The sequence below is a fragment of the Heterodontus francisci genome, chromosome 17 (genome assembly GCF_036365525.1).
Source record: "Heterodontus francisci isolate sHetFra1 chromosome 17, sHetFra1.hap1, whole genome shotgun sequence".
Taxonomy (NCBI): domain Eukaryota; kingdom Metazoa; phylum Chordata; class Chondrichthyes; order Heterodontiformes; family Heterodontidae; genus Heterodontus; species Heterodontus francisci.
In genome coordinates this window covers 5757583-5780712 of record NC_090387.1, presented here as the reverse complement: position 1 = coordinate 5780712, position 23130 = coordinate 5757583, and the positions used below count along the sequence as shown (strand labels likewise).

Below are 23130 nucleotides of genomic sequence, written 5' to 3'. Positions count from 1 at the left end.
CCAAGAGCACATTTATTACTCATTCCCAGTTGCCTTGCTTTTTACAAATGAGTGGCTTATTAGACCACTTCAGAGGTCATTAAAGAGATCAATCACACAGAATAAACTAGAGTCACACGCAATGTTCCCTCTAATTTCCCATCACCGTGCACAGTCCATTTGTTGCACTGCACAGTCCCTTTAAGATTGCCACGCTTCTGCACATGAGCACACCTTAAAGGGGCCGCTTCTTGGGCACAGCCTGCGCAGTAAGTTCCAGACTGCTGAGCAGACGTGCACCCGCACAACTAAGAGGGAACATTGGTCACACGTAGGGCAGACTGGGTAGAGACATTAAGTTCCCTTCCCGAAATGATTGACACTAGCGCAGGATACTGCTGAGAATAACTGCAAGGATTTGTTTTGAAATAGTTTAGATTTGTTTAAGTCTGTTTCATATAGTTTTACTCTTATAGCACAGAAACAGGCCATTCAGTCCAACTGGCCTATACTGTGTTTATGCTCCACATGAGCCTCCTCCCACCCTATCAAAATATCCTTATAGTCCTATCTCCCTCATGTACATAGCTTTCTACCTCTGTGTATCATCACAACTGCAAATAAATTTGTTCCAGTAATTTAACCTGTACGCAAGAGTTTAAAGATGCGTTTTGTCTTCACCTTTGGAGAGGGGTGGGAGAATTGGTGGGCATTCCTTATATCTGGGATCTTTGCCACTATTAATGGTTACCATTAAACCCAAGTTTGACTGAGGATGCAGGTTTTAGTTCACTGCAGTCAGTTTGCTGAAGGAATCTGTGGTTCAGCCACAAATATATTAAAATATGTGCTGGGGAGCCCCCTACATTCTACCACACTGCAACAATTAAACACCCAAGGCACCCGGCTGCTCCAAAACCAGAACACTCCGGATACCTTGTCCATACTGGCTACAGTAACTCCTAGTGAGCTTCTATACAGGGGGAGGGTTTGTAACGCAATGCATCAGCGGACACGATCCCACATTCTCATCTGAACAACAGATTCGCCCAGCCTCTCACAACAACAAACACCAGCAACACTCGTCGCAAGTCAACTAACACTCAAGAAGCTCGACACCATCCAGGACAAAGCAGCCCGCTTGATCGACACACCATCCAACACCTTAAACATTCACTCCATCGACCACTGTCGCACAGTGGCAGCAGTGTGTACCATCTACAAGATGCACTGCAGCAACTCACCAAGGCTCCTTAGACAGCACCTTCCAAACCTGTGACCTCTACCAACTAGAAGGACAAGGGCAGCAAATACATGGGAACGCCACCACCTGCAAGTTCCCCTCCAAGTCACACACCATCCTGACTTGGAACTATATCGTCGTTCCTTCACTGTCACTGGATCAAAATCCTGGAACTCCCTTCCTAACAGCACTGTGGGTGTACCTACCTCACATGGACTGCAGCGGTTCAAGAAGGCAGCTCACCACCACCTTCTCAAGGGCAATTAGGGATGGACAATAAATACTGGCCTAGCCAGATCTACAGAATGGATTTCTTCTTTGAAATTTTGCTACCACAAAGCCTCGGTTACATTTCACACTATGACTCAAGACACTTTACAGGGATTTATTTATTTTTTATTTATTTATTTATAGATACAGCACTGAAACAGGCCCTTCAGCCCACCAAGTCTGTGCCGACCATCAACCACCCATTTATACCACATCCTCACCTGTCCCTATATTCACCTACCTACACCAGGGGCAATTGATAATGGCCTATTTACCTATCAACCTGCAAGTCTTTGGCTGTGGGAGGAAACCGGAGCACCCGGAGAAAACCCAGGCGGTCACAGGGAGAACTTGCAAACTCCGCACAGGCAGTACCCAGAATTGAACCCGGGTATTGGAGCTGTGAGGCTGCGGTGCTAACCACTGCACCGATCTCTGGGGGTGGAAGGCGGTGATTAATGTCTGGTGGGGGGAGACAGAGAAGAGAGGTGACAAAGTTAATGGACTTTCTGGGGCTACAAAGAAAAGAGAATTTAGGACATTTGAGATATAGAGGCTGGGGTGGGGGAAGGGTAGGCAACATGGCAGATACAAAGTAGAGTTAGAGGTGCTGAGACTGCAGAACAGTCCAGATCCAGGGTCATTGAGTCATTTATGGCATTGAAGGAGGCAGTTCAGCCCATCGAGTCCATGCTGACTCTCCACAAAGCAATCCACAGTCCCACTCCCCTGCTCTTTCCCCATAGCCCTGTGAATTTTTTTCCCTTCAAGTATTTATCCAACTCCCCCTTCTGAAAGTTATTATTGAATCTGCTTCCACCGCAGCATGTTCCAGATCACAACAACTCACTGTGTAAAAAACAATTTCTCATTTCCCCCCAGTTCTTTTGCCAATGATCTTAAATCGATATCCTCTGGTCACTGATCGTCCAGGTACTAGAAATAACTCCTCTTTATCAAAACCCTTCATAACCTTGAACAGTTATTAAATCTCCAACAACCCCAGCTTATCCAGGCTCTCCACGTAAATTAAGTCCCTCATCCCCAGTATCGTTCTGGTAAATCTTTTCTGCATCCTCTCCCAAGACAAATTACTGAAGGCCAGTGAGTGGCTTAAGCTTTGAATGAGAGATGTAGTTCAATGTTCTGATACAATGGGCTAGCAGAGGTGGTGATTAATATTTCATACAGTAACATAGGAGAAGACAATAAGAGGAAGAGAGACACAGTGAGCCAGCCAGACGGAGAGCCAGACGGAGAGCCAGCCAGACGGGCACGGGATCAGGGAAAACAAATAATCTGAAGCACGGATTGATAGGTTAGCTGAAAAAGACGTGACTCAGCTGCAGGAATTTAAAAAGCACTCTGATTTTGCTTTTATTTCATCAGCCTCCTCGAGACACTTTACTGAGACTTCTCACGGAGTGAAGCATTCCCGAGGGATTGGGGCGGGAGAGTTTGCAGCTCAATGCTTGCATTCCTTTCCAAAGAACACTTTGTTTAAAAAAAATCCCCCATTCTCTGCATCACATTGATTTGCTGCTCTGATTACAAGCAGACAACAGGAAGACATCGCTGTCCTCCGATGGATTCCTCTTTCTTTTTTTTTAAATTATTTAGCACCCACTCATGGACAGGGTAGGGAGCACTCACAGGAACAGGAGGAGGCCACTCAGCCCCTCGATCCTGCTACACAGGAACAGGAGGAGGCCACTCAGCCCCTCGATCCTGCTACACAGGAACAGGAGGAGGCCATTCAACCCCTCGGACCTATTCCACCAAATAGATCACAATCTGTATCTCATCTCAACATTTCCCAGTCTTTGCTCCATCTCTCTCGATACCCAACAAAAACCTTGATTTCAGTCTGGAAAATTTCAAATAACCTCCAGCATCAGAAGCCTTTTGGGGAAGAAAGTTCAATTTTTCCACTACCCTTTGTGTAAAAACAGGATGCCTGATATCACAGCCTGGCTCTAATTTTAAGATTATGCATCTTGTTATAGACCTCCGCACTCACCCTCCCCCCACAAGAGGAAAGAGGTTCTCTGGCCACCCTATCAAATCCCTTTACCATTTTAAATACCTCAGTCAAATCACCCCTCAACCTTCTAAACACAAGGGAATACAAGCCAAGTGTCTGTTCTCACCTGTCCTTTAAGCCTTGGTATCAATTCTAGTGAACTTGTACCAAAGCCATTCAGCTCTGATATCGGTCAAGGCAGTGGGAGAAGCTCCACAATTAGCCTCAGGACCCTGAGGATAGGGAGAGGCAATTTAAAAAAAACATTAGGTTTCCTGCTGCTGACCAATGACTCCGGCTGTAAAGCTTATACGATGGGGGCACCAGATGACAACAGACTCTGACTGGGTTGTGGCACCATGCCATGGTCGATTAACCTGCTGGCATTCTGCTTGAGCGAGGGACCAGAGAGCAGCAGAGGCCCGAGGAACCTCTTCCCACCAGGGAGTCACCCACTGGCACTTGTGCACTTTCGAACCTATGGTTAAAATGTTACAACTTGCATGGATATAGTGCCTTTAACACAGGAAAATGTCTCCAGGTATTTCACAGGAACAATTAACAAAATTTGACGCTCCCACATAAGTTATTAGGACAGATGACCAAACACATGGTCAAATGGGTAGGTTTAAAGGAATGTTTTAAAATGGGGAAAGAGAGAGATGGAGAGGCAGACAGGTTTAGGGAGGGAGTTCCAGAGTTTAGGCAACTAAAGGTTTGGCCACCAATGTTGGAGCACAGAGATCTCGGAGGGTTGTGGGGCTAGAGGAGATTACACAGATGGATGGGGTGGGGGGGTGGGAGAAGAGAGGGCATAAGAGGCCACAGAGGGATTTGGAAACAAGGTTGAGGTCCCTGCTGGACGTGGAGCCAGTGTAGGCCAGCGAGCACAGGCAGTGACAAACAGGACGGTGCAAATTAGATACGAGCAGCAGAGTTTTGGTCTGCTGCACGGAAAATAAAAAATACTTGCATTTCATTTATTCAGCACTTTTAGCCTCCTCAAATCATCCCAAAGCGCTTTACAGCCAATGAAAATCGTTTTGAAGTGCAGTGACTGCTGTAATTTGTGCACAGCAAGCTCCCACAATCAATGAGATAAATGGGCAGATAATCTAATTTTAGAGGCATTGATTGAGGGATCAGTAGTGGCCGAGACCCTGGGGAGAACTCCCCTGCCCTTTTTTTAGAATTGTGCCATTGGATCTTTTACTGAGGGCAGATGAGGCCTCAGTTTTAACACCTTATCTGAAAGACGGCACCTCTGACAGTGCAGCACTGGAGTGTCAGTCTGAGTGATGTGCTAAAGTCTCTGGAGTGCAATTTGAACCCATGATACTATCCAAACCACCTGGAAACCAGAGGGGACTTCAATCTGCAAAAAGCTTTGAAATCAGAGCTAGTGCAGGTGGTGAGAAGGCAATTGAAATGTTCCATGGAAACAGCGAATAGGTGAGCAGCACAGACAGATAGCTCCTGTGTTCAATCACCGGTCTGTGCTGAATAGAGACCATGATAATGGCAGACATGTTACAATTGGGCTCAGGGTTTCAAAGTAAAGGAGGAGGAGGATATTAGGCAGGACAGCAGCTCCTGCTCTCACTGCAGTGAGTCCTCACTGGACAGTTATGGTGGGTGACAACACGTCTGAGCTCACCCATGGAGCAGTTGCCTAGTGGCCTCCAATGCTCAGTGCCTGTGATTTCCTGCCACCCCCGACACCTTGCTGGAGCAGTTCTGTGGGAGACACTGACCCACACTGACCTGACCCAAGGTCTGAGGTGCGACAGGAGGGAACATAATGCCACAATTCTAATTCACTCCACAAAACTTTAAGACCATCCTTAAAACCTTTCTTTGACCAAGTAACCGCCCCCGCCCAAAGTACCATCATCTGCCTTGGCTCATTGTCAATCCCTAGACCATCCCTTCAAATGCCCAAACCCAAAAACTGTACATCCCAGTGTTATACAGTGACAGACCTGTCTCCACCAGTACTGTACCCCATTGTTATACAGTGACAGACCGGTCCCCACCAATACTGTACCCCAGTGTTATACAGTGACAGACCGGTCCCCACAGGTACTGTACCCCAGTGTTATACAGTGACAGACATGTCCCCACAGGTACTGTACCCCAGTGTTATACAGTGACAGACCTGTCCCCACAGGTACTGTACCCCGGTGTTATACAGTGACAGACCTGTCCCCACAGGTACTGTACCCCAGTGTTATACAGTGACAGACCTGTCCCCACCAGTACTGTACCCCAGTGTAAAACAGTGACAGACCTGTCCCCACAGGTACTGTACCCCAGTGTTATACAGTGACAGACATGTCCCCACAGGTACTGTACCCCCAGTGTTATACAGTGACAGACCTGTCCCCATCAGTACTGTACCCCAGTGTTAGTGACAGACCTGTCCCCACCAGTACTGTACCCCAGTGTTATAGTGACAGACCTGTCCCCACCAGTACTGCACCCCAGTGTTATACAGTGAGAGACCTGTCCCCACCTGTATTGTACCCCAGTGTTATACAGTGACAGACCAGTCCCCACCAGTACTGTACCCCAGTGTTATACAGTGACAGACCAGTCCCCACCAGTACTCTACCCCAGTGTTATACAGTGACAGACCAGTCCCCACCAGTACTGTACCCAAGTGTTAGTGACAGACCTGTCCCCACCAGTACTGTACCCCAGTGTTATAGTGACAGACCTGTCCCCACCAGTACTGTACCCCAGTGTTATACAGTGACAGACCTGTCCCCACCAGTACTGTACCCCAGTGTTATACAGTGACAGACCTGTCCCCACCTGTACTGTACCCCAGTGTTATACAGTGACAGACCTGTCCCCACCTGTACTGTACCCCAGTGTTATACAGTGACAGACCTGTCCCCACCAGTACTGTACCCCAGTGTTTTTCGTGACAGACCTGTCCCCACCAGTACTGTACCCCAGTGTTATACAGTGACAGACCAGTCCCCACCAGTACTGTACCCCAGTGTTATACAGTGACAGACCTGTACCCACCAGGACTGTACCCCAGTGTTATACAGTGACAGACCAGTCCCCACCAGTACTCTACCCCAGTGTTATACAGTGACAGACCAGTCCCCACCAGTACTGTACCCCAGTGTTATACAGTGACAGACCAGTCCCCACCAGTACTGTACCCCAGTGTTATACAGTGACAGACCTGTCCCTACCAGTACTGTACCCCAGTGTTAGTGACAGACCAGTCCCTACAGTATTGTACCCCAGTGTTATACAGTGACAGACCTGTCCCCACCAGTACTGTACCCCAGTGTTATCCAGTGACAGACCTGTCCCCACCAGTACTGTACCCCAGTGTTATACAGTGACAGACCTGTCCCTACCAGTACTGTACCACAGTGTTATACAGTGACAGACCTGTCCCTACCAGTACTGTACCCCAGTGTTATACAGTGACAGACCTGTCCCTACCAGTACTGTATCCCAGTGTTATACAGTGACAGACCAGTCCCCACCAGTATTGTACCCCAGTGTTATACAGTGACAGACCTGTCCCCACCAGTACTGTACCCCAGTGTTACACAGTGACAGACCAGTCCCTACCAGTATTGTACCCCAGTGTTATACAGTGACAGACCAGTCCCCACCAGTACTGTACCCCAGTGTTATACAGTGACAGACCTGTCCCCACCAGTACTGTACCCCAGTGTTATACAGTGACAGACCTGTCCCCACCAGTACTGTACCCCAGTGTTATACAGTGACAGACCTGTCCCCACCAGTACTGTACCCCAGTGTTATACAGTGACAGACCTGTCCCCACCAGTACTGTATCCCAGTGTTATACAGTGACAGACCTGTCCCTACCAGTACTGTACCCCAGTGCTATACAGTGACAGACCTGTCCCCACCAGTACTGTACCCCAGTGTTATACAGTGACAGACCTGTCCCTACCAGTACTGTATCCCAGTGTTATACAGTGACAGACTGTCCCTACCAGTACTGTACCCCAGTGCTATACAGTGACAGACCAGTCCCCACCAGTACTGTACCCCAGTGCTATACAGTGACAGACCTGTCCCCACCAGTACTGTACCCCAGTGTTATACAGTGACAGACCTGTCCCTACCAGTACTGTACCCCAGTGCTATACAGTGACAGACCTGTCCCCACCAGTACTGTACCCCAGTGTTATACAGTGACAGACCTGTCCCTACCAGTACTGTATCCCAGTGTTATACAGTGACAGACCTGTCCCTACCAGTACTGTATCCCAGTGTTATACAGTGACAGACTGTCCCTACCAGTACTGTACCCCAGTGCTATACAGTGACAGACCAGTCCCCACCAGTACTGTACCCCAGTGCTATACAGTGACAGACCTGTCCCCACCAGTACTGTACCCCAGTGCTATACAGTGACAGACCAGTCCCCACCAGTACTGTACCCCAGTGTTATACAGTGACAGACCTGTCCCTACCAGTACTGTACCCCAGTGCTATACAGTGACAGACCAGTCCCCACCAGTACTGTACCCCAGTGCTATACAGTGACAGACCAGTCCCCACCAGTACTGTACCCCAGTGTTATACAGTGACAGACCTGTCCCTACCAGTACTGTATCCCAGTGTTATACAGTGACAGACTGTCCCTACCAGTACTGTACCCCAGTGCTATACAGAGACAGACCTGTACCCACCAGTACTGTACCCCAGTGTTATACAGTGACAGACCTGTCCCCACCAGTACTGTACCCCAGTGTTATACAGTGACAGACCTGTCCCCACCAGTACTGTACCCCAGTGTTATACAGTGACAGACCTGTCCCCACCAGTACTGTACCCCAGTGTTATACAGTGACAGACCTGTCCCCACCAGTACTGTACCCCAGTGTTATACAGTGACAGACCTGTCCCCACCAGTACTGTACCCCAGTGTTATACAGTGACAGACCTGTCCCCACCAGTACTGTACCCCAGTGTTATACAGTGACAGACCTGTCCCCACCAGTACTGTACCCCAGTGTTATACAGTGACAGACCTGTCCCCACCAGTACTGTATCCCAGTGTTATACAGTGACAGACCTGTCCCTACCAGTACTGTACCCCAGTGCTATACAGTGACAGACCTGTCCCCACCAGTACTGTACCCCAGTGTTATACAGTGACAGACCTGTCCCTACCAGTACTGTATCCCAGTGTTATACAGTGACAGACTGTCCCTACCAGTACTGTACCCCAGTGCTATACAGTGACAGACCAGTCCCCACCAGTACTGTACCTCAGTGCTATACAGTGACAGACCTGTCCCCACCAGTACTGTACCCCAGTGTTATACAGTGACAGACCTGTCCCTACCAGTACTGTACCCCAGTGCTATACAGTGACAGACCTGTCCCCACCAGTACTGTACCCCAGTGTTATACAGTGACAGACCTGTCCCTACCAGTACTGTATCCCAGTGTTATACAGTGACAGACTGTCCCTACCAGTACTGTACCCCAGTGCTATACAGTGACAGACCAGTCCCCACCAGTACTGTACCCCAGTGCTATACAGTGACAGACCTGTCCCCACCAGTACTGTACCCCAGTGCTATACAGTGACAGACCAGTCCCCACCAGTACTGTACCCCAGTGTTATACAGTGACAGACCTGTCCCTACCAGTACTGTACCCCAGTGCTATACAGTGACAGACCAGTCCCCACCAGTACTGTACCCCAGTGCTATACAGTGACAGACCAGTCCCCACCAGTACTGTACCCCAGTGTTATACAGTGACAGACCTGTCCCTACCAGTACTGTATCCCAGTGTTATACAGTGACAGACTGTCCCTACCAGTACTGTACCCCAGTGCTATACAGTGACAGACCAGTCCCCACCAGTACTGTACCCCAGTGTTATACAGTGACAGACCTGTCCCCACCAGTACTGTACCCCAGTGTACTACAATGTTACCCCAGCACACAATACTGCACCCAGGCTGAGTGTGGAAGGGCAGAATCAATAATTGTTCTGCTGGGTGTTCTCACACTCCCACTCTGACCAGTGATGGCCCAGGCAGTGCTGAGAGAGTTTTCAATGTGCCATTTGCGTTCTCAACTCCCACTCCAGGATTCAGCTATCTGAGATGGGTGACTTAAAAACACAAACCACCAGCTCGCAATAAATTCAATTCTGTTATGAAAACTTAGGCAAGTCCCAGGTACAATCTGCTGTCAGGCTGAATTTGTTAGTGATAGGGACAGTGGACATGGGCTGATTGCCTGTATGTGTGTGCTGAGGGGACAGGGGATTGGAGGGGGAATAATGGTGGTTGTGTCGCCGCTTAGAAATTAGTTAAATAGTTTGAAATACTGGGAAGATTCACAGACTGACAAGCCACAACAGGAATACCCCTTCCATGGCCGTAGCAACCTTTATACCAGTCGATGGGGCGGTCAGTCCCGTCTCCATACCAGTCGGTGGGGCGGTCAGTCCCGTCTCCATACCAGTCGGTGGGGCGGTCAGTCCCGTCTCCATACCAGTCGGTGGGGCGGTCAGTCCCGTCTCCATACCAGTCGGTGGGGCGGTCAGTCCCGTCTCCATACCAGTCGGTGGGGCGGTCAGTCCCGTCTCCATACCAGTCGGTGGGGCGGTCAGTCCCGTCTCCATACCAGTCGGTGGGGCGGTCAGTCCCGTCTCCATACCAGTCGGTGGGGCGGTCAGTCCCGTCTCTATACCAGTCAGTGGGGCGGTCAGTCCTGTCTCTATACCAGTCAGTGGGGCGGTCAGTCCCGTCTCTATACCAGTCAGTGGGGCGGTCAGTCCTGTCTCTATACCAGTCAGTGGGGCGGTCAGTCCCGTCTCTATACCAGTCAGTGGGGCGGTCAGTCCTGTCTCTATACCAGTCAGTGGGGCGGTCAGTCCTGTCTCTATACCAGTCAGTGGGGCGGTCAGTCCTGTCTCTATACCAGTCAGTGGGGCGGTCAGACCTGTCTCTATACCAGTCAGTGGGGTGGTCAGTCCTATATTGCAGGAGGATTTTACGGGCTCCCGCAACCTGTATGATTAGGATGGCCATTCACACCACCGGGCATGACTATCCCACTGGATGTCAACCCAGAAATGGGAGCCAGTTCCCATTTCTCCACTCACCCGAAGTGCCTGGGCCGTGGTTCCATCCCTGCACCTGCTGACTGGGAGGGAATACCAGGGTCACAATCCAGCGGACCTCCAGCCTGAAAGTGTATGGGGGCGAGGGCGAGGTCCCTCATGGTAGAATAGCTTGGGGCAACTTGTGAAGGGTCAAAGTCAGCAACTTCAGTAGGTGAGAACTGCCCCAGGGGGTGGCAGGAGGAAGCAGAGCTGTGTGTTAGTACTGAGAACTTACCGAAGTATTCCTTCTTGATGTGCAACTCCAACTCCTTCTCCAGCTCCCTTGTCAGGGCTTCCAGCCTCTTCTCGGCCAGGCTGGGTCCACTCTCCCGGGAAGGAGTGACCTGGTAAGGGAGTCTGAACTTGTTGGCTCCTTTGCTGGGACTGTAGTTGTAGAGGATGGAGCTGGGAGCCGACTCAGTGTTGCAGGCGGGCGGAGTGGGGACAGGCTGCGGCCGCTGATGGTAGTGGGGGTCCCCGGGGGAGGGCCCGCTGTCCTGACCGGGGAATCCTTCCTCCAGGAGCGAGGAGCGGGGCGAGGAAGGCAGCTGCAGCTCGGGATAAGCGGCGCTCATGGAGCCCCGGGAGCTGCGAGAACTCTGGCTGGAGATGCTGCTCCTGGCGCTCAGCCCCGGCCCCGGCGCCACACCGGGGGCCTCGGCCTCGGAACCGGCCGGCTGCACATAGCGGGAGTCCGAGTAACTGGAGCGGGGGCTGATGTGCCTCTGGTCGTAGCCGATGCTGATGCCGCTGGTGCGGTTGCTGCTCGCTTTGCTGCCGCTTCCTCCCTCGGAGTTGTTGAGACTGGCCCGGGGGCTCGAGTGTTTACTGGTGTCGCTGGCCGTGCTCGCATAACTGGAGCGGGAGCTCAGGGCACTGCTGCCGCCGCCGCTGCTACTGCTGCTAGTGGCCTCATACTGGATCAGGCTGCACCGGGGGCTCGAGTAGCGGTCCTGGCCGGGCCCGGGGACCACCAGGCTGGAGCGGGGGCTGGGGTAGAGGCTGGAGCGGGGGCTCGAGTGTTTGCTGTGTTCCTGGGTGGAGGTGGAGGACGAGGAGGACGAGGCCAGGCTGGACCTGGGGCTGGTGGTGTTGAGCCGCGCGTCCTGGGGCTGCCCACTGCCGGATACATTGTTTCCCCTGGGCCCCGATACATTGTTTCCCCTGGCGCCGGCTACACTGTTGCCCCTGGGCCCCGATACATTGTTGCCTCTGCCGGTGGATACATTCCCACCGGGATACACCGGGTAAGCTCCCTGGCGGCTGCAGCCCAGCCCCGGCTCCATGCCACCGCTGTATCTGCGGCTCTCCGCATTGTAGCCGAACGCCGCCGGCGTCCCGGGCCCTTTGAAGTAGCTCACCGGGTCCGGCTCGCCGCCAGCCTGCTGGAGATCTCCTCGGTGCACCGACCCCGCCGTCTCCAGCCCGATCCCCAGCCCCAGCCCGGCCCCGCCGCGGCTCCCATTCGCACCCCGGGGGGCTGCGGAGAGTTTGCAGAAAGTGCCCAGACTCCGCTCCTGGTGACTGAAGTCGACTCCGGCTCCGTTCATCCTCTCGGTCGGCTCCGATGCCTGGAGGTGCAGGATGTGATGCTGGGGCTGCCCCGGGATCATCTGCAGGATAAACGCCCGCTTTGTCTCCTCTAAGTCCGGGCTGCCCAGTAACTCCCTCCGTGCGCTGTAAAACCCATCGTTAGGCGCCCCGTACAGGGACAGATCCTCCAGGAAAGCCGCCTGCACACCGATATCTTCCTCGTATTTAGACATAACTTTAGACAGTCCTTTAAAAGAAATCCGAGAGAAACTTGAGGCAAACTCCAAATCTCCGAGAAAAAAGCAGCAGAGCGACGTTTAAAACATTCTTGAAAATGATCAGTGTTCAATCTGTTCCTTTTCTTTTGTTCTTTAATTCATTGTTTAAATGTTCTTATAAATCCTGCATTGATCCTCCATCTCTCGCCCTTTCCCACGCGCTGTATTTTATTCTTTGCATTTGAAATTTACAAAAAACAAACATTCCCCCTTTGGTCAATTTCACTGGAGCCGCAGCACCGAGAGGAATGGCGCGCGCGGCGGAGGGAAGCTTGTTACTTTCAACCCAATGTGTAACAATCTGCAGAGAAAAAAGCAACAATATCCGGATGGCAGAGGGAGCCCCTCCCTCCCTCCTCACTCTCCCTCACTCCCTCCTCACTCCCCCTCCCTCCTCACCAGCTCCCCACTCCCACCCACCCCCCCCCCAAAAAAAACCTTCTCTCTGCAAATTGTACAACTCCCCCCGCCTCCCCTTGTGTAGTTTTATTGCCCCCGGTCAGGTATGGGGAGGGGGTTACTGACGGGAAGGTGGGACAGAGATGCCAGTCTGTCTCTGCCTCTCTCCTCCTCCGTGCACTCTTTGGCGAGTCTCTGGAATGCGCGCAGGGGCACGGCCCAGGCAGGGCAGAGGGGGGTAGCGATGAGGCTGCCAGGAATGTGCTTAATTCCGAGGCCAAACAATATGATCGAGAGACTCCGAGCGGGAGGGGGGAAGAGGCGGAGAGAGAAGAAAAAGCTTTCAGAAGCTGCCTAGTGTCGCGGCTTCGTGTACAGACATGAAAAAGATGATTTTTCTTCCCATTCTGCAGAAGGGAGTTTACTTGACGAGCAGGAAATGCACCCTTTGCACAACATTTTTTTTCCCAGGAATTCTTTTTTTCCTGAGAAATCTTCTTCCTTTTATCAATAAGGGGTCACAATAACGGGAGGGGGGGTGGGGAGGGTGAAGGAGATGGTGATAACTGTGAGGTCAGGTGTCTGACACCCAGTGCCCACCTGTTGTGCAATCTGGCCCATGTTGTTTCTCTTGAAATCACTAGCTGAAAGTCAGGCAGATTCTATAAAGCACAGGTGATGGACCGAGCAGGTTACAGCTCAGTCAAATCAGTCTGCACTCCACCCCACCCCACCTTCCTGCTACAGATTCTGTTTGCCTACTTTGTTGAGCACTACCTAGAACTGTACTCCAGGGAGAATGCTGTCACTGAGACTGCCCTCAATGCAGCCCAGCCTCTACCAGTCATGGATGAGCTGGACGTACAGCCAACCAAATCGGAGCTCAGTGATGCCATTGATTCTCTAGCCAGCGGAAAAGCCCCTGGGAAGGACAGCATTACCCCTGAAATAATCAAGAGTGCCAAGCCTGCTATACTCTCAGCACTACATCAACTGCTTTGCCTGTGCTGGGACGAGGGAGCAGTACCTCAGGACATGCGCGATGCCAATATCATCACCCTCTAAAAACAAAGGTGACCGCGGTGACTGCAACAACTACCGTGGAATCTCCCTGCTCAGCATAGTGGGGAAAGTCTTTGCTCGAGTCGCTCTAAACAGGCTCCAGAAGCTGGCCGAGCGCGTCTACCCTGAGGCACAGTGTGGCTTTCGTGCAGAGAGCTCGACCGTTGACATGCTGTTCTCCCTTCGTCAGATACAGGAGAAATGCCGTGAACAACAGATGCCCCTCTACATTGCTTTCATTGATCTCACCAAAGCCTTTGACCTCGTCAGCAGACGTGGTCTCTTCAGACTACTAGAAAAGATCGGATGTCCACCAAAGCTACTAACTATCATCACCTCATTCCATGACAATATGAAAAACACAATTCAACATGGTGGCTCCTCATCAGAGCCCTTTCCTATCCTGAGTGGTGTGAAACAGGGCTGTGTTCTCGCACCCACACTCTTTGGGATTTTCTTCTCCCTGCTGCTTTCACATGCGTTCAAGTTCTCGGAAGAAGGAATTTTCCTCCACACAAGATCAGGGGGCAGGTTGTTCAACCTTGCCCCTCTAAGAGCGAAGTCCAAAGTACGGAAAGTCCTCATCAGGGAACTCCTTTTTGCTGACGATGCTGCTTTAACATCTCACACTGAAGAGTGCCTGCAGAGACTCATCGACAGGTTTGCGGCTGCCTGCAATGAATTTGGCCAAACCATCAGCCTCAAGAAAACGAACATCATGGGGCAGGACGTCAGAAATGCTCCATCCATCAATATCGGCGACCACGCTCTGGAAGTGGTTCAAGAGTTCACCTACCTAGGCTCAACTATCACCAGTAACCTGTCTCTCGATGCAGAAATCAACAAGCGCATGGGAAAGGCTTCCTCTGCTATGTCCAGACTGGCCAAGAGAGTGTGGGAAAATGGCGCACTGACACGGAACACAAAAGTCCGAGTGTATCAGGCCTGTGTCCTCAGTACCTTGCTCTATGGCAGCGAGGCCTGGACAACGTATGTCAGCCAAGAGCGACGTCTCAATTCATTCCATCTTCGCTGCCTCCGGAGAATCCTTGGCATCAGGTGGCAGGACCGTATCTCCAACACAGAAGTCCTCGAGGCGGCCAACACCCCCAGCTTGTACACACACTACTGAGTCAGCGGCGCTTGAGATGGCTTGGCCATGTGAGCCGCATGGAAGATGGCAGGATCCCCAAAGACACATTGTACAGCGAGCTCGCCACTGGTATCAGACCCACCGGCCGTCCACGTCTCCGCTTTAAAGACGTCTGCAAACGCGACATGAAATCCTGTGATATTGATCACAAGTCGTGGGAGTCAGTTGCCAGCGTTCGCCAGAGCTGGCGGGCAGCCATAAAGACAGGGCTAAAATGTGGCGAGTCGAAGAGACTTAGCAGTTGGCAGGAAAAAAGACAGAGGCACAAGGGGAGAGCCAACTGTGCAACAGCCCCGACAAACAAATTTCTCTGCAGCACCTGTGGGAGAGCTTGTCACTCTAGAATTGGCCTTTATAGCCACTCCAGGTGCTGCTTCACAAACCACTGACCACCTCCAGGCGCGTATCCATTGTCTCTCGAGATAAGGAGGCCCAAAGACTTCATTTCAGCTGCTGCTATAAACCTCATCCATGCTTTTGTTTCTTCCAGACTCGACTATTTAATGCACTGCTCACCAGCCCCTCAACTTTCACCCTCTGTAAACTTCAGCTCTTCCAAAACTACTAGGATTGTAGGAAATGGGAGCAGGAGTAGGCCATTTGGCCCACCGAGCTTGCTCCGCCATTCAAACAGATCGTGGCTGATCATCTACCTCTATGCCATTGTTCCCCCACTATCCCCATATCCCTCGATGTCATTAGTATCCAGAAATCTATCAATTTCTGTCTTGAACATGCTCAATGACTGAGCTTCCACAGCCCTCTGGGGTAGAGAATTCCACAGATTTACCACCCTCTGAATAAAGAAATTCCTCCTCATCTCAGTCTTAAATGACCTGCCCCTTATTCTGAGACTGTGTCCCTGGGTTCTAGACTCACCAGCCAGAGGAAACATTCTAACCACATCCACCCTGTCACACCCTGGAGGAATTTTGTAAGTTTCAATGAGATCACCTCTCATTCTTCGAAACTCTAGAGAATACAGGCCCAGCCTCCTCAATCTCACATCATAGGACAATCCCTCCATCCTAGGGATTAGTCTGGGGAACCTCCGGTGCACTCCCTCTATGGAAAGTATATCCTTCCTTAGATAAGGAGATCAAAACTGTACAAATACTCCAGGTGCGGTCTCACCAAGGCTTTATACAATTGTAGCAAGACATCTGTACTCCTGTATTCAAATCCCCTTGCAATGAAGGCTAACATACCATTTGCCTTCCTAATTGCTTGCTGCACCTGCATGCTAGCTTTTAGTGACTCATGAACAAGGACACCCGGGTCTCTTCACAGAATCACAGAATTGACACAGTGCAGAAGGAGGCCATTCGGCCCATCGTATCTGTACTGGCTCTCTGAAAGAGCAATTCCCTCAGTCTCCATAACCCTGCACATTCTTCCTGTTAATATAACTGTCTAATTCCCTTTTGAATGCTTCAATTGAACCTGCCTCCACCACACTCTCGGGCAGCACATTTCACACCTTAACCACTCGCTGTGTGAAAGTTTTTCCTCATGTCACTTTTGCTTCTCTTACCAAATACTTTAAATCTGTGCCCCCTCGTTCTCGATCCTTTCACGAGTGGGAACAGTTTCTCTCTATCTACTCTGTCCAGACCCCTCATGATTTTGAATAACTCTATCAAATCACCTCTCAGCCTTCTCTTCAAGGAAAACAGTTCTAACTTCTCCAATTTATCTTCATAACTGAAATTCCTCATCCCTGGAACCATTCTCGTGAATCTTTTCTGTACTCTCTCCAATGCCCTCATGTCTTTACTAAAGTGTGGCACCCAGAACTGGACGCAATACTCCAGCTGAGGCTGAACTAGTGTCTTATACAAGTTCAACATAACTTCCTTGCTCTTGTACTCTATGCCCCTATTAATAAAGCCCAGGATACTGTATGTTTTATTAACCGCTCTCTCAACCTGTCCTGCCACCTTAAATGACTTATGCACATATACACCCAGGTCCCTCTGCTGCTGCACCCCCTTTAGAATTGTACCCTTTATTTTATATTGTCTCTCCATGTTCTTCCTACCTAAATGAATCACTTCACATTTCTCTGCATTGAACTTCATCTGCCACCTGTCTGCCCATTCCACCAACTTGTCTGTGTCCTTTTGAAGTTCTACACTATCATTCTCACAGTTCACAGTGCTTCCAAGTTTTGTATCATCTGCAAACTTTGAAATCGTGCCCTGTGCACCAAGGTCTTGGTCATTAATATATATCAGGAAAAGCAAGGGTCCCAATACTGATCCCTGGGGAACTCCACTACAAACCTTCCTCCAGCCCGATAAACATCCATTAACCACTATTCTTTGTTTCCTGTCACTCAGTCAATTTCGTATCCATGTTGCTACTGTCCCTTTTATTTCATGAGCTACAAGTTTGCTCACAAGTCTGTTGTGTGGCATTGTATCAAATGCCTTTTGAAAGTCCATGTACACCACATCAACTGTATTGCCCTCATTAACCCTCTCTGTTACCTCCTCAAAAAACTCCAGCAAGTTAGTTAAACATGATTTTTCCTTAAGAAATCCATGCTGGCTTTCCTTAATTAACTCACATTTGTCCATGTGACTATTGATTTTGTCCCAAATTATTTTTTCTAAAAGTTTTCCCACCACCAAAGTTAAATTGACTGGCCTGTAGTTGGACATCGACACTTCCCAACCTCTCACCATTTAAGAAATACTCTGCCTTTCTGTTTTTCTACCAAAGTGGATAACTTCAGACTTTTCACATTATGTTCCACCTGCCATGTTCTTGCCCATTCACTTAGCCTGTCCAAATCCCCTTGAAGCCTCCTTACAACTACATTCCCTCCTAGTTTTGTTTCCGATATCCTAACTCACACCAAGCCCCCACTCCCCTTCACCCCTGTGACTCAATTTCAAAATTCTTAGCCTTGTTTTCAAATCCCTCCATGGCCTCAGCCTTCCCCATCCCTGTAATCTCCTCCAGTCCCACAACTCTCTGAAATCTCTGTGCTTCTCCAATTCTGACCTCTTACCCATCCCCAATTTTCATCACTCCACCATTGGCACTGTGCCTTCAGCTGCCTGGACTCTAAGAATTCCCTCCCTAACCCTCGCAGCCTCGTTACCTCTACTGCTGTGAGGTTTCTTTGCATGTTTCACTATGTAAAAGTCACTATATAACTGCAAGCAGTTGATGTCTGATTTAGAGTGTGCACTCTCTCTCATCAGAGGGACACTTTGCTTAACCCAAGACTCAAAACTCAGGTGCATATTGTGTCCAGTTCTGGGCGCAGTACTTTAGGAAAGATGTGAGGACATTGGAAAGAGTACAGAAAAGATTCACGAGAATGGTTCCGGGGATGAGGGATTTCAGTTATGAGCACTGGCTCACTGGGTAGCCCTGGCTCACTGGGTAGCACTGGCTCACTGGGTAGCCCTGGCTCACTGGGTAGCACTGGCTCACTGGGTAGCCCTGGCTCACTGGGTAGCACTGGGTCTTGTCTCTTAGTCTGAAGGTTGTGGGCTCAGGTCCCACTGCAGAGACTTGAGCCATGATCTAGGCTGACACTCCATTGTAGAACTGAGGGAGTGCTGCACTGTTGGAGGTACTGTCTTTCAGATGAGATGCTAAACTGAGGCCCTGTTTGCCCTCTCAAGTGAAAGATCCCATGGCACTATATTTGAAGAAGAGCAGGGGAGTTCTCCCCAGTATCCTGGCCAATATTTATCCCTCAATCAACATCACAAAAACAGATGATCTGGTCATTATCACATTGCTGTTCATGGGAGCTTGCTGTGCACAAATTGGCTGCCCCATTTCCAACATTACAACAGTAACTACGCTTCAAAAATACTTTGATTGACTGTAAAGCTCTTTGGGACGTCCTGAGGCTGTGAAAGGTGCTATAGAAATGCAAGTCTTTGTTTTTTGTGGATTCAGTTTGAAAAACACAGTCTGCCAGCACAGAGCAACAGTAACCTTCTGGCTGATTGTCCATCAGGGGCAGTCACTCTGTGCAGAGCAAGATTCCACAAACAGCAATGATATCCTAGAATCGTACAGCACAGAAAGAGGCCATTTATCTGTTCTAGTGATGTGGTTTGAAGGACAGGGCACCCTCCCCTGCTTCTCTTCAAAATAGTGCCATGGGATTTTTCACCTGAGAAAGGTGACAGGGCCTCAGTTTAGCATCTCATCAACAGCACTTCCAACAGTGCAGCACTCCCTCAGTTCGACAATGGAGAATCAGCCTAGATTAGGTGATCAAATCCTGGAGTGGGACTTTAACCCACAACCTTCTAGCTCAAGGGGAAAAGTGTCACTCACTGAGCCACAACTGACATACAGAGGAAAGAAATGTGTTGCCATTTATCTTCACTCTACTTCTTTTATGTCTCTTGTTTTCTTGAGTTTTAGCAATGCTTGAAATGATTTTCTCTGAATCTACCTGGGTTTCAGGTCCTGTTTCTTTTCACCCACTGATTTTCACCCAATCTTTACAATAAAAGTAAAATCTGAAGAAAAAGAGTTTCAACTTTTTTCTAAATAATAGATAAGTTAGACAAGGAAAACCTGTTCCCATTATCTGATGGTACAAGAACTAGGGGACACAGATTTTGGGCAAGAGATAGTGGGGGGAATGTCAGGAAGAACTTTTTACACAGCGAGTGGTAATGACCTAGAACTCACTGCCCATGAGGGTGGTGCAAGCAGAGACAAGCAATGATTTCAGAAGGAAATTGGATGGATACTTGGAAATAAACCTGCAAGGCTACAGGGATCAAGTGGGGAGTGGGACTGATTGGATTGCTCTGTGGAGAGTTGGCATGGACTCGATGGGCCAAATGACCTCCCTCGATTCCATAAATGACTCTATGACTCTATAACTCTAAACTAACGTTACAGGTCAGCAGGTCAGGCAGCATCTGCGGAGAGAGAAACAGAGTTAACGTTTCAGGTCTGTGACCTTTCATCAGAACTCTGTTTTTCTTTGCAGATGCTGCCAGACCTGCAGAGTAGTTCCAGCATTTTCTGTTTGTTATTCAGGTGTCCAGCATCTGCACTATTTTGCTTTTGACTTCAAAGATCTTCACCTTGCAGCATCTTGAACCTACCTGGCTCCAGTATAAGATTATAGGGGCACCACAGAGAATTGATTCAGTTCCAATCTCCCGTCACTAAGCATGCAAACTCTGCAGTGAACTGAACCACCAACCTCACCTAAAGAGGACTGGTCACTCATTGGCCATTCAGAACAACTTATAACTGCAATTGCCACAACTACAGCATGTGGGAGTTTGTGAAGAGCATTGCAATCTCGGACAGCCACATCTGCAGTAAGTGTCTGCATCTCGAGGAACTTCCGCTCAGAGTTATTGAGCTGGAGTCCGAGGTGCAGACATTGTGGGGCATCAGGGAGGGGTAGAGTTACCCGGACTCTTTGATCCAGGAGGCAGTCTCACCCTTAGGTCAGGAAGGGGTGCAGGTCTGGTTAGAGGTCAGGGGCAGGAGGGTGTGACTGTGAGTCAGGCGGGTAAGGGGGACCCCAGGTACAATGCTGGAGGAACCTCAGCCTTTGTCCTTATCCAACAGGTACGAGGTTCTTGCTGCCCCTGTGGATGAGAGCAAAGTCTCCAGGGTGGATAAGCAAACTGACCCTGGCATTGTGGTACAGGAGGCCATTCAATTGGGGGGGGGAGTGAAAAGGAATGAGGTAGTGGCAGGGAGCAGTGTAGTGAGGGGAATAGATACTGTTCTCTGAAGCTGCTTCTGGGAGTTCTGTAGATTGTTTTTCCTGCCTAGTGCCAGGGTTAAAGACATCTCCCCGTGGACGGAGAAGAACTCGGAGTGGGAGGGTGCAAATCAGTTATTGTGGTCCACGCAGGTACCAACAATATAAGTAGAATGAGGTTCTGCAGAGGGAGTTTGAGGAGCTCGGGTCCAAATTAAAAAGCTGAACCTCAAAGGTAGTAATCTCTGGATTAATACCTGAGCCACGTGTGCATTGGCATAGCGTCAATAAGATCAGGGAGTTGAATGTGTGGCTGAAAGAATAATGCGGGAGACCAGGGATTCGATTCATGAGGCACTGGCAGGAGTAAGGGGGAAAGAGGGAGCTGTTCTGTTGGGATTTAAATTGGGCTGGGACCAGTGACCTGGCAAATCAAATAATTTGGACTGTAGATAGAGCTTTAAACTAAAAATGTGGTGGAGGGTTCAAGTGAGGAGAAATTTATAAATCTAAAGAGAAAAATTAAGGTCACAGAACAGTGTAGCATTTAGGGTAAAGATAAGCTGAGTGTGACAGGAAGGGACAGAGAGTTTAACGGTAACAGTGAATCAGTGAATAAAGGCAAATCAGGGAAATGTGGTAAAAAGTTAAAATTGTCTGAATACACAAAGCATTCATAACAAGACAGACAAATTAATGGCACAAATAGAGATAAATGGGTTTGATCTAATAGACATTACAGACACCTGGTTGCACAGTGACCAAGGCTGGGAGCTAAATTTTCCAAGGTTTCGAAAGGACAGACAAAATTGAAAAGGAGGAGTGGTAGCCACAGTGGCGCAGTGGTTAGCACCGCAGCCTCACAGCTCCAGTGACCCGGATTCAATTCTGGATACTGCCTGTGTGGAGTTTGCAAGTTCTCCCTGTGACCACGTGGGTTTTCGCCAGGTGCTCCGGTTTCCTCCCACAGCCAAAGACTTGCAGGTTGATAGGTAAATTGGCCATTATAAATTGCCCCTAGTGTAGGTAGGGGAATTGAGGGAAGGTGGGGATGTGGTAGGAATATGGGATTAATGTAGGATTAGTATAAATGGGTGGTTGATGGTCAGCACAGACTCAGTGGGCTGAAGGGCCTGTTTCAGTGCTGTATCTATAAAATAAAAAATAGCCCTGATAATAAAGGATGACATGAGGAGAGATCCTGGTTTGGAAGAGCAGGGAGTAGAATTGTATGGGTGGGGATAAGAAATAAGTGTCAGAAAATACTGGTGCAAGTAGTTTACAGGCTCCCCTAAGAGTACCTATACTGTTGGACAGAGTCTGAATTAAGATATAAGAGGAGCTTGTAACAAAGAATAGACAATATTCATGGGGACTTGAATCTTCATATGGAATAGAAAAATCAAAATAGCAAAAGTTGTTTGGAGGATGAGTTCAGGGAATGCATTCGAGACAGTTTCCTAGAATATTACGTCATGGTACAAACCAGGGAAGAAACTATTTTACATTTTATTTTGTGTAATGACACAGGGTTAATTAGTAATCTCATAATAAGGGATCTTTTGGGAAAGTGTGATCATAATATGATAGAATTTCTAATTTTGTTTGACAGTGACATACATAAATCTGAAACGACTGTATTGAACTTAAATAAAGCCAATGATCTCAGTATGAGGGGTAAGCTAGATTGGGACTATGACAGGAGATGAGCAATGGTGAACATTTGAAGAAATATCTCATAATTCTCAACAATTCTACATTCCACTAAGAAATAAAAATTCCATGGGAAAAGAGATCCATCCATGGCTAACTGAAGAAGTTAAGGATAGTATTAGATTAAAAGAAGAGGCTTATAATATTGCCAAGAATAGTAGTTAGCCTGAGGATAGGGAGAGTTTTAGGTACCAGCAAAGGATGACCAAAAAATGATCAAGGGTGAAAATAGAATGTGAGATTAAACTGCAAGAAATATAAAAAAAGATTGTAAGTGCTTTTACAAGTATATACAAAGGAGGAGAGTAGCTAAAGTAAATGTTGGTCCCTTGAAGGCAGAGACAGGAGAAATTATCATGGGGAATGAGGAAATGGCAGTGGTGTGCGTCTGTCTTCACAGTAGAAGACACAAAATAAACTCCAGAAATAATTACGAACCAAGTTTCTAATGAGAGTGAGGGAATAATTAATATTAGTAAAGAAAAAGTACTGGAGAAATTAATGAAATTGAAAGCTGACAAATCCCCTCGATCTGATGGTCTACATCCTAGAGTTCTAAAAGAGGTGGTTGCAGAGATAGTGGACGCACTGGTTGCGATCTACCAAACTTCTCTAGAT

The 23130-nt window shown here is 49.0% G+C and overlaps 1 protein-coding gene across 1 annotated transcript in view; it reads right to left on the bottom strand.

Moving 5' to 3' along the window:
- The window catches only part of wtip (WT1 interacting protein), a 57919-nt gene extending 45139 nt beyond the window's left edge, over positions 1-12780 (bottom strand). The window contains exon 1 of the mRNA XM_068049040.1: positions 10891-12780. Coding sequence (XP_067905141.1) covers positions 10891-12421 — 1531 coding nt within the window. The 5' untranslated portion in view covers positions 12422-12780. The remainder of the gene's footprint in view (positions 1-10890) is intronic.
- Positions 12781-23130: the final 10350 nt, after the last annotated feature.